General features: G+C 43.2%; 1 protein-coding gene across 1 annotated transcript; it reads right to left on the minus strand.

The window, feature by feature from the left end:
- Positions 1 to 1,438: 1,438 nt before the first annotated feature.
- LOC134442129 (glycolipid transfer protein) lies at positions 1,439 to 6,320 on the minus strand. Its single transcript, XM_063192423.1, has 5 exons — positions 6,218 to 6,320; positions 3,105 to 3,163; positions 2,836 to 2,969; positions 2,412 to 2,562; positions 1,439 to 1,621 (listed from the first exon to the last, which is right to left on the minus strand). The coding sequence occupies exons 1-5, from the start codon at positions 6,318 to 6,320 to the stop codon at positions 1,439 to 1,441; spliced, it is 630 nt and encodes a 209-aa protein (XP_063048493.1).
- Between the last annotated feature and the right edge of the window lie 6,175 nt (positions 6,321 to 12,495).

Here is a 12,495-nt window from a genome sequence, read left to right on the forward strand (position 1 = left end):
AAAACCCAAATCCAGGGCGCATGTGTGCGATATCCTGCAAAATGACTTGTGGAAAACTTTGGCCTGGTCTGTAGATAACCAAATGCACCTGTTAGGGTATTGAATTCCTTCACATACTATGGTATCAGTAATGGTATTTGTAAAGTAAGACTTTGAGCAAAATCTGGACATTCATTGTTCTCTGCTAGACGATCTTATTCTTTACTGCACTGACAATGGTCTACATAATACATACATACGTACATATCCTAATGTGTAATCTTGCTATAAAAAACACAATCAACCATTCTTTGACCACAAATGATATGGTTCAAGTACTTAGTCCTGCTAGGAAAAATAGGAACCACAGTCCCATAAATTAGTTAACACACGTATCAGCAATAGTCTTGTGATGAGACTGATATTGAATGTTAAGAACATTCTGTCAAACTGTTTATATGTAGCACTAGCAGCAGTGGCGGAACAATTACACACAGGGCCCCAGGGCAAAACACTGATAGGGCCCCTCAAACGGCTTGCCATGGTCACAATAGGGCCCTAACCACTATACAGGAGGGCCCTGGGCCCAGGGGCAAATGCCCTGCCTGCCCCCCCTATAGCTCCGCCCCTGACTAGCAGCTATCACAGACTTCTACACGTCAGTGGCAGCTATACCTTTCGAATGAATTGACTCTGTAGGATGTAAGTTATTTTATACATTATTGTAAAATGTTTATTTGTTTGAGTGGTACATACACAAGCTACTACATATCATCAGTGATACTTATAAAAAATAAATTACCAAACGTTTTAAATTATTACATTTGGTTATGCTTAGAATTAAGACATCAATCGTGAAAAGTAGTAATTCGTCTTTTATTAAGATGAATTAAAATGAATTAAAATTAATTACTATTCATAAATAATCAATCATGTATTTCACTGTGCTTGGATGTACCTTTTGCGAGAGTGAAAAATTATCCTTCCTAAACATGATCAATGTTAATCATTATATAATAGAAAATAAAAAATACCACAAATTAATGGAGCCCAATACTTTGGATATGAAAAGATAAAGTCTCCCCCTTTGGTTTTAGCAGAATAAATATCTTCAGTGCTGATGCTAAATCACACACACCCATACATATTGTGCAAGAAGAGAGCAGCACAGAGCACCAATGTAATGGAGGTAGCCTAGGTAGAAAAGTGTACATTCTTGCATGGCAAGGAAGCAGGTTGCAATGGGGGTCAGGGTGCAGGAAGGGAAGATGGGATGGGAGTGGGTGGGGTGTTGAGTATCCACCTTATTACGCCTCTTCCATTTGATATCATTTAGTACAGAATTTCCAGTCTACTAGTTCTGATTAAAGGTCACCATTGAAGTCTATGGACTCCACTGCACAACCAGACATCCAATGAGAGCCTCAATGTTGCGTTGATTGACAGGCCTGCTGTGCTGTCACACTTTGTAGTCCAGCTCAGCGTTGAGCCTGGTGTACATCTCATAGATGGCGTCTACGGTGACAGTGTAGTTGACCAGAAACTGGCGTACCTTCTCCAGACAGTCTTCCTCTTTCATCTCACGACCTTTGGAGAGGGCCCTGAGGAAGTCCGACTTGTGGGGAGCAGCATACAGCGCGGCCTGCAGTCAGGTAAGGACCCAAACGCAGCAAGAAACACAAGACATGAACACACAAATAAGAATTCACTTCTATGATTTAGATTTTTTTTCATGGTATTGTATTGTAGCCTGGTTCCCACCAGACCTCTGTGTGTGTGTGCAGCTCTGGAGCCCCCTGGTGGCGCTCCAAACACACACATCGGTCTGGGAGCATGTAGCAGGATTCCATTTCTCAAGTCAAAGAAATAATCAGAGCATTTATTGCTTCAATATCAATGGCAGATCACATTGAGGAGTCACAGGACACGTATTGTACACTATATTGACACTTTAGAGATCAACAGAAAACGTTTTTGAAGGAATTTGTTGATATTGAAGCAATAAATGCTCTGATCATTTTTTGATTGGAGAATTGATTCTTGCTACATGCTCCCAGACCTAGTAGTGGAGCTACAGGTCGGGCACGAGCCAGGCAAATTGTATTGCATATTGTATGTTGATTTTACGGTTGTTGTTTTTTCAGCAGCAACATAATCTATCTATCTCATTAGGTACAGTGGAATAACTGGTGTAACAGCGATGTATCATGTGCTGGTGTTATACTTCCACCATTAAGATACTTCTACTTTGACTTGCGACACCACTGCCTGTATGCCTACTGTAAATGGTCTCTAGCACCGTATTGCTTGGCCTGTCTTTTCAATAGTGAAAAACATGATTGTGAGAACATTGACAATAAAGCTGCCTTTGACCGACTTCAATACACACAGTGTAATGACACAGTATTGGAAATAGTGTAATTATACAGTACCTTAAAAAGCTGCTGGATAAGCCAGCCGTGGTACTTCTTCAGGGCGACGTCATAGGCTTTGGTAACGTTGATGCGTATAAGATTGGGGTTGTTTACGTCCTTTTCCCCATCCACTAAACTCTTCAGCAGCACCTGGATGAACCGCAGACCCCTGGAGGGGGAGGGGAATGACAGCTATATAAATATTACACAAAACTGTCAGATCTCTCTCTCTCTCTCTCTCACACACACAGACAGACAGACAGACACACACACACACACACACACACACACACACAAAATATCTGTACTGCAGATTACACAAACTTGGCAATTGCAAATGTTGCTCAGACATGGCCGGTCACACACAAACACATACATTCACAAAAAACAGACCTTCTCCACACTGGTCTTCATGGTTGATAGTTGTGAGAGGATAGGATACCTTTTTAGCCACATGAGGGAGAGAGTGGCTCCTACTTTGGGCCACTGGGACCCGTGCATCTCCTTCTCCGCTTCCAGAATATTCTGAAGTGTTTTAAATCTGCTCGGGTTGGTGTCATAAACAGCTTTAATGTTCTGCAAGCACAAACAGTTATCTGCTTTGTGAAAACGTTCAATTCTTTTGACATTTGTTCTGGATAAAAGTATCTCACATGGGAGTTTAGTTCGAATTTACCAGGATTGACCAGCAGGTGGCGGCATTTGACTTACTGAGATGTTGCCAGCAATGTCTGCCTTGACAGGTGCGAAGACTGTGGAGCCCAGTAGATCTGATGTCAAGACAGTGTCAGAAAATTGGTAGGAATCAACAGTACAGCCAAGGAAATGTGAATATATATATATATATAAATAGATATCATTAAAGGGACACTGTGTGAGAGTTTTTGTTATTTATTTCCAGAATTCATGCTAACCATTCACTAATGTTAGCTTTTTCATGAATACTTGCCACCACCATGAAATTTTAAGTATTCATTATGACTGAAAAATTTTTACTTTTCATACATGAAAAGGGGGATCTTCTCCATTGTCCGTCATTTTGAATTTCCAGAAATAGCGATTTTTAGTTGCAAAAATGACTGTATTTGGCCCATAGTAGAAAATATTAGCTTACTACTTAGTAAACTTTCATGAAAAGGTCAAATTTGGCAATAGGTGACACAGTTTCAATGAGCAGCATAGTTGCAGTACCTTTTTTGACCATTTCCTGCACAGTGTCCCTTTAAATATAATATATAAACTGAATTACAGGCTCAGGGCCCACATTGGACACATTACAATACACACATCAACAATACAATAAAAATACACATACAATAAAAGGAAGCTAGTGAATGTAATGAATTATTCCAATAATGATATTTCTTCGATGCAGCTAGGTGTGGATATTGCAAGTAGGCCATCCATAAACAGATTTATTATGATGTTCTACTAATTAACTGCACGATACGACTGTGTAAAAGGTAATTATGTTACCTTATAGCAAGGTACTTAACCTCATTCATATTCTGGAGGATCCTTGCGTAACCTTTGACATTTACAGCATTTAATAATTGATCATGTCTATAGAGCGTGACTGGTTTCTCGAAAGAAGCAGCGCCTCTCATGAAACTTTCAGCAGATCTTGATACCAAACCATTTAAACGGTTGTTAAGACTGATTGCTATCTGTTTCCATTCTCCCTATCCAGACATGATTGTTCAGCAATTACACACGATACCCGGTTCGTGTGTGTGTGTGTGTGTGTGTGTGTGTGTGTGTGTGTGTGTGTGTGTGTGTGTGTGTGTGTGTGTGTTAGGGCTATAACAATGCACTCAGCTCGCGATTCAGTTCATATCACGATTTCTGACATACCGTTCGATGCACCCCACGGTTTATAACGCAATCACATCGTATCATGTGGTTGTTTTTTTGACTGAATGGTAACAGAACTTTGAAAGGGTGTATCACGATACTGCCTTTTTGTATCACGATACAGTATCGTAACTCTGTGTATCACGATTTCTCAGTTCGATACAATATTGTTACAGCCCTAGTGTGTGTGCATGCGTGCTTGCGTGTGGTAATAAAATAACCCATATAGACAGTGATTGCAAGTACAGCCCAAGGCAAGCTGACATGAGGTCAGAGGATGCCTAGTTAGGGCTGTAACAACGCACTCAACTCATGATTCGGCTCATATCACGATTTTTGGCTCTATAGCCCATGATTTTTAAACGTAGCTTTTTAAATTAGAAATTGTGATAGAATAGGAATTTGTAGAATAGGTTACAATAGGCTAAAAATTGTTTTTCAAAAGTTTAAAAGGATGATTATTTGAGGCTCGGCAGCCCTATGACATCATTTCATGTGGTTGTTTTCTGGGTGTAAAATACTGCCTTCTTGCACGGCAATATTGTGACTCTACATATCACGATTTCTCGTTTCGGTACATTATCATTACAGCTCTACAGCTAGAGCTGCAGGTCCTGATGCTGATGCTGCTGTGTGACAGAATGGGCCAAGCCAGCCACAACCTATTCAACACGGCGCTCTCCCATATGAATGTGTCGAGCAAGGCGGAATCACATCTGGCAAGAGCCAGGTTAGTTGGACCCCGGGAAGACTAGCAAACTGCCAGCAGAAAAAGCTAAAAGATCCCCCTTCCCATTCATTGGCTGCTTTTGCCCTCATGATAATGTAAACAACAAGTAAAACACACACAACAACAACAACAATAACAACACAGAGAAAAATGACATCTCTTTTCAAAGGCTTAGTTTCCTGTCTATTCTATGGCATTTTTCCGATTACATTTTGAGCAAATGGGAATGGTGTGTGTGTGTGTGTTTGTGTGTGTGTGTGTGTGTGTGCGCGCGCGCACATGCCTATATTCTTGTTTACAATATGCATCATGTTCTAGCAGTCCTATGGCCTGCCATGAATGGTAGGCTACTATGGTCTGAATGCTTTCGGCTAGATTGCTGCTAGACTGTTCAGGAGGTCAAACAATAGCGTACTGTTTTCTGAAAATGTTCCACTTAAATGTCCTTATACTTAGATTGTATTGGTTAAAAAGCCACTGAATTAGGTCTCAAAGCACTCCATAATGCAGTGCACACCATTAAACGAAAACCCTCACTGCCTTTTTTTGTGGTGAGTTGGAACACCTGTAACCACATGGGATCAAATGCCAAGTAAAGCCAAGTGCCAAATGGTAAATATCCCATATAGTTGTAACAACAACACATTGCTATCTTGACCTTTTCAAGTGATCATGTGAACAAATTGGCTATGAAACTTTTTGGACTCCAAATGAAACACACCAGACACCAGACTAATCAATTTTGTCACCAGAAAATCAGGACAGAGGTTTAAATTATACATGAAAAAGGCTTGTTGCCTCTTTGTGAGGGAGACATTTGATCCATTACATTGATCCTTACTTTACCCTTATTTTTGGTCTTCGCTCTGTGTAACCTAATAGTATGTGTGGCACAGACCATAAAGCTGTGGTCTGCTTGAAAATGTAAATAGGCCATGTTTTTTTTTTTTTTTAACAGCTCCACCATCATTTCTTTAGGCCATTGATTTATTTCGCCACATGCTGCTGCAGTTCAGTTTATCTATAATTGAAATCAAATTTCACTCACCGACCTGTATGATTTAGATTTGATTATTCAATTTATATTTTGCATTAAACATAAAGTTCAAATCAGCCAGGTACAACATGGTTTCAAAAAACACAGGCAAACAACTTTGCCTTGAAGAAAAAGCTTTCCTTGAAGGCAGTTGGGTCTCATGCCTCACACAACCTGAATCACCTATAGTTTCAGATGACTTACCAAAGAATGGAGGAAGATGTGACACGGCTTCCAGAAAGGGTCGAGTTTCCACTTGTTTGTCTGCTGGAAGCTGTTTAAACTGATGCTCTAACAGTACAGCCATGATTGACAAGAGCAGAGACAGCGTCAGTAATGCAACTCTGAACCTGTGATGGTAGGGCTACCCAGAACTATAGGCGCCAGGCAACTAACAGCTGAGCTGCTGCTGACCACAACGCCACCGGCTGACAGTTTGCCAATTCTCACAGGTGGACAAGGGAGAGCCAATCATATGCAAGTAGGCGGGACATGTAAAAATATGAATGATATAATCATCTAATCATCTAATCATGCTTAATGTAAATAAAACTATGGCAAGAACATTTGTTTAAATCTTAATATACCCTATCTAACTGATAGTTTAGTCTAGTTAAGTGTACTTTGGCAAGTTAATTCATAAAGCACATGCTGACCAATTATTTGTCTATGAAAACTGAACATGGCCTTACAAAATTAATGTTTACGCAAGTTAATTTAATAACTGGCCTGGGCGCAGATTAAATAGCCTAAATCATGAGGCAATAAATTGTTTTACTGATTTCAACAAGACCATTGGCATTTTAATGAATACAGCCTAACTGACTGATAACCGATAAAACTATATAGCTAGGAGAATAGAACACATATTTGGTAAATATGTTAATAAGCATTTAGCAGAGCTGTCAAAGTAGGCTACAAGTAGGCCTAATACATTCACAGTGTAGATAGGCCTTCATGACAGTAAGCCCCCCCCCCCCCCCCACACACACACACACCACCGCACCAGTGGCGGCTGGTAGTCTGTCAAACAGGGGAGGCTGTTCAATTACAATATGTCCAGAACGCAAAAAAAAGGTGGGGGGGTGGGGTCAATTTTGACACACATCTTACATTGGTCCTGAGCCACATATGGCCTCACACACTAAAGGACTCTTGTTGAAACAAATTTGTTAATCATGAATCATTATCCCCCTTGTAGCCTATTCATAGAGAAATGTTTTTATTATTATTATTATCATTAGGCCTACCTCCGCCACATAATGATGTGATTGAGTTTGCCTTCGTTGTCTTTGTTCATTACTGGGTGCACGGCTTAACTTACCACTAGAGGTCGCAAAATCTTTAATTATTTACCAGACATTGCCAACACAGTAGGAAACAAGGATTCGCCACTCACGGGACTTGGCAGTTAACCAGACACCACGAAAGCTCAAAAGAAACGGTTGTTCTTCCCTACCTTTTTCACCAAGTCAATATTAGGCAGTGCTCTGCTCTGCTCCTTGATATTCATTTTCTCCTCATAAGGACGACTGGAATTCGCCAGAATTTAATCCACAATGCTTGGCATTTTGCATAGCTCTCTTTCTTGCAAGCTAGCCCTAACGAAAAGTAAGCAACCTCAACTTCTGAATTGGGAGATTAAAAAGGATAAGGACGTGCCACTATTAAGACTTAATTCGCAACACTAGGTTTACAAGAATATGTACACAAAACTGGAGTACACTACAATGAATAGCTTCCCCACTGGTTACCACGACGAAACTTCTCAGTCAAATTAATAACATCCGCATTTCGAAATGAAATCAACTACTGTAGCCAGAGTCATGAATTGTTATCAATTGAGCTCTTCAGCGTTGACGTCAACTTGTATGCGGCGTTTGGACTACCGGTTCCCTGGCGATTTTTTACATTGCAAAACGCCATAGAGATTCAGGTTTGGCAAAAATATAAGTTGCACGGCAACAACGAACATTAGTCAAGTCAAGTCAAGTCAAGTTTATTGTCAATTTCTTTACATGCACTGGTCATACAAAGAATTTGAAATTGCGTTTCTTGCTCTCCCATGCAGACATAGACTAATCTAGGTAAGGACATAGACAGTATAGACATAGACAGTACTCATACATGGACATAGACAGTATGGACGTAGACATTGCTCATACAGACATTTAAAGTGCAAGACTGGACAACAGAAGACTTGTAGAGAACATACATTAAGAGGAGGTATTTTGTTGTTCTTTTTTCTAAAAGTCCTTTATAGCGTTCTGACATAGTAATAGTAGCATTTGAAGAAATAAATAATTAAAAAAAGGTTTTTATTAAATACACCAGCAGCAGTATGTGTGTGTGTGTGTTTGTATGTGTTTTGTGTGCGTGTGTGCGTGTGTGTGTGTGTGTGTGTGTGTGTGTGTGTGTGTTTAGTGCAGGTAGAAAGTGCGGTGTGCGTCTGTGTGTGTGTACCTGTGTATGTGTGTGTGTGTGTGTATGTGTGTGAGTATGAGTTGTGTGTCAGTGTGTGTATGTTTGGGTTTAGTGCAGAAAGTGCAGTGTGCTTGTGTGTGTGTGTGTGTGTGTGTGTGTGTGTGTGTGTGTGTGTGTGTGTGTGTGTGTGTGTGTGCATGTGTATGTTTTGAGTTAGTGCAGGTTGAAAGTTCAGTCACAGATGTAGTAGTGCAGGTGGAATGTTCAGTCGCAGATATGGTGGTGGGGATGAGGGGGGGGAGCGTTGTCAGTGGCCTGGCTGGCTAGAGGCTGACAGTGAAGGGAGAGTGGGTTGAGTGTTCAGTATCTTGATTGCTTGATGCATCGTGCTGCTTGCAAGCCTGGTGGTACGGGAACGGAGGCGCCTGTACCTCTTTCCAGAGGGCAGGAGGCTGAACAGTTTGTGTGCAGGGTGGCTTGTGTCTTTGATGATCATCAGTGCTTTTCGGGTGAGGCGTGCGGTGTAAATGTCCTGCAGGGAGGGGAGTGGTACTCCAATGATCTTCTTCGCTGTGTTCACAACACGCTGGAGTGTCTTCCTGTTTTTCTCCGTGCAGCTTCCTCCCCACACTGTGATGCAGCTGGACACGACGCTCTCTATGGTTCCTCTGTAGAATGTTGTCATGATGGAGGGTGTAGCACTTGCCTTCTTTAGTTTGCGCAAGAAGTAGAGACGCTGATGGGCCTTCTTCGCCAGTGATGTAGTGTTGGTGGTCCAAGAGAGGTCGTCGCTGATGTGCACTCCAAGGAACTTGGTGCTGCTCACTCTCTCCACAGCATCACCGTCGATGGTCAGTGGTGGCAGTTGTTTTTGGACCCTCTGAAAGTTGACAACAATCTCCTTGGTCTTGTTGACATTCAGCAGGAGGTTGTTGTCTTTGCACCATCTGGCCAGCAGGTCTACTTCTTCTCTGTAGTGGGTCTCATCGCCCTTAGTGATGAGGCCCACCAGTGTTGTATCATCCGCAAACTTCACTAGATGGTTAGTGCTGTGGGTCGTTGTGCAGTCATGTGTCAGCAGCAGTGTGAACAGCAGGGGGCTGAGAACACAACCTTGCGGAGCCCCCGTGCTCAGGGTCAGGGTGCTTGAGGTGTTATTCCCTACCCGTACTGCTTGTGGTCTCTGCATCAGGAAGTCCAGCAGCCAGTTGCAGAGGGAGGTGCTGAAACCTAGTTTGTCCAGTTTTCTGATGAGTTGTTGTGGTATTATGGTATTGAATGCTGAGCTGAAGTCAATGAACAGCATTCTCACATATGAGTCTTTATTGTCCAAGTGGGTGAGGGCTGGATGGAGGGCAGAGCAGATTGCATCCTCCGTGGATCGCTTGGCTCGGTATGCGAACTGGTAGGGGTCCAGGGTGGGGGGTAGGGTGGCTTTGATGTGTGACAGGACTAGCCGTTCGAAGCACTTCATGATTATGGGCGTCAGTGCTACAGGACGGTAGTCATTGAAGCATGATGGTGATGATTTCTTCGGCACGGGTATGATGGTAGCAGCTTTGAAAAGTGATGGGATGACTGCTTGCTCCAGAGAGATGTTAAAGATGTCTGTGAAGACATCCTTCAGCTCTTCTGCACAATCCTTCAACACTCGGCCAGGTATGTTGTCTGGGCCAGCTGCTTTGCGTGGGTTGATGGTGGCCAGTGTCCTCTTCACACTGGCAGAGGACAGGTACAGGGGTTGATCATGGGGGGGAGGGGGAGTTTTCTGTGGATGAGTGTCATTTTGTGCTTCAAAACGGGCAAAGAAACTGTTCAGGTCGTTTAGCAGAGAGGTGTTGTTGTCACAGCTTCGTGGTGCGGGCTTATAGTCCGTGATGGCCTGTATGCCCTGCCACAGGCTCTGTGCATCTCTGCTGTCTTTGAAGTGTGTTGTTATTTTGTCCGAGTATTCCTTTTTTGCTTTCCTGATGCCCTGGGACAGGTTTGCTCTTGCTGCTTTTTGGCCAGCTACGTCTCCTGCTCTGAAGGCTTTGTCTCTGGCCCTCAGCAGTCTGTGAACGTCTCCTGTGAACCATGGCTTCTGGTTGGCTCTGGTGGTGATGCGTTTTATTTCTGTAACATCATCAATGCATTTTGTGATGTAGGAGGTCACAGTGTCTGTGTACTCCTCAATGTCAATGTGGTTGCTGTGGGTGGCAGCTGTTTTGAACATGTCCCAATCTGTGGTTTCAAAGCAGTCTTGTAGTCGTGACACGGATCCCTCTGGCCATTTTCTCACCTCCTTCAGAGCTGGTTTGGTGAGTTTTACCTTTTGTCTGTAGGCTGGCAGTAGCAGAATCGTTAGGTGGTCTGATAGGCCGATGTGGGGGATGGGCTTTGCCTTGTATGCTCCTTGTTTTGGGGTATAAACAAAGTCCAGGGTGTTTTGTCCTCTTGTTGGAAAGTTAACATGTTGGTGAAATTTTGGAAGAACTGTTTTGAGATTTCCGTGGTTGAAATCTCCCATGACCACTGTGAAGGCTTCTGGGTGTGCATCTTGTTGTTCACTGATTCCCCGATGCAGCTCGTTCAGTGCCTCGCTTCTGGCGCTGGTGGTATTGCTAGGAGCGAGGTAAACTGCGACCAGTAGAATGGCGGATATTTCTCTTGGTACACAGTAAAAACTGCAGTGTTAATGCAACACTAACAGAGTCGATTTAACACCTTCTAGAGTTTATTTGGTCCCAAAGCACTCTCTAAGTGTTTAATTAACACTGCATTTTTTACTGTGTAGATAGAAGGGTCGGCACTTGATGATCATGAACTCCACTAGTGGAGAGCAGTGTCTCTGTACCACCGTAGCATTTTTGCACCAAGCATCATGTGTGTAAACACATATTCCTCCCCCTCGTTTTTTCTCTGCAAGGGCTCTGTCCGCTCGGTGGCACGTAAGTTGCTCCAGTTGTAAAGCCGAGTCCGGTATGCCGTCGTTCAGCCATGATTCTGTAAACACGGTTACACAGCAGTTCCTCACAGTTTTGTTCGCTGATCTTAGTAGCCGTATGTCATCCATCTTATTGTCCATAGATCTTACGTTTGCCAAGAGAATTGATGGTATTGCTGGACGAGTTGGGTTGGCTGCAAGCCGTGTTTCGACGCCACCTCGTTTGCCTCTCTTCCTAATTCTGGAGCACCTCTTTCGCCGTCGCCATGTAGGCGAAGCAGACGGGTCCGATGTATGCCGCCGTAGTATCCCAAGTTCTTCCAGTGTCTCTATTGGTATATCCAATACATCGCTTGAGTTGTCCATTCTTATCTGCAACAGCTGTTGCCGACTGTACATGCGTTCCGACATAGTTTCCGACGATAGACATTTCGAATGACACATTATAACACAAATAAACACTGCGAGTTGGGAGAGTAAGGAGTCGCTGCAGCTACGTGCGCCACATCCGGGTACTTAGCGTGTCCCCGCATCCCTTTCTCATTAGTGGAACGGATCGTATCATCATGTTGGTGTATTCACATGTTAAATCATGACGATTATAATTCAATATTGCAAACCCCTTTCTGATCATTAAAACTTCCGAACTACATACTTTCCTTTGGTTGCCATGGGTACAACCTTCCGCACGTACATGCCGTTAGATACTGGCGCCGTTTCTGTAGTCGCCAAAAGCTTCCGGGTTTAGCATATGGACGCAACATCGTATTTATGTCGAAGTTTGACACAAAATGATCAACCATGTCATACCTACAGCCTATTTTTAACACCCTCGACAGTTTGCGGGGGTTCGCTAAGCGCGTGCTTGCACTCGGAGCTTATTTGAAATTTACCCCTATTCATTCCCTATGGAGGCCGGAAGCCGATAGGAACCATAGAAATAATGCTCTCTCTCTCGCACATGAACACACGCGGACACACGCGTCACATGAAGTGCTGGCAGCAAGTGCACAGGTGGAGAAATTTCCGCGGCAGAGGTGGAGGTGCTTTCAACAGGAGGACGGTGCACGCATGTCGTGCGTTGCAATATCCGACCTTGCCTCCTCCACTTGCTTCTCTCCTCGTACCAGGA

Source organism: Engraulis encrasicolus, unplaced genomic scaffold, assembly GCF_034702125.1.
Source record: "Engraulis encrasicolus isolate BLACKSEA-1 unplaced genomic scaffold, IST_EnEncr_1.0 scaffold_1195_np1212, whole genome shotgun sequence".
Lineage (NCBI taxonomy): Eukaryota > Metazoa > Chordata > Actinopteri > Clupeiformes > Engraulidae > Engraulis > Engraulis encrasicolus.

Coding starts and splice junctions, on each gene's coding strand:
- LOC134442129 (XM_063192423.1), bottom strand. CDS start 6,320: ATGGCTGTACTGTTAGAGCATCAGTTTAAACAGCTTCCAGCAGACAAA. Junction 3,164..6,217: donor ACATCTTCCTCCATTCTTTG/GTAAGTCATCTG, acceptor TCTTGACATCAG/ATCTACTGGGCTCCACAGTC. Junction 2,563..2,835: donor TCCCTCATGTGGCTAAAAAG/GTATCCTATCCT, acceptor CTCCCCCTCCAG/GGGTCTGCGGTTCATCCAGG.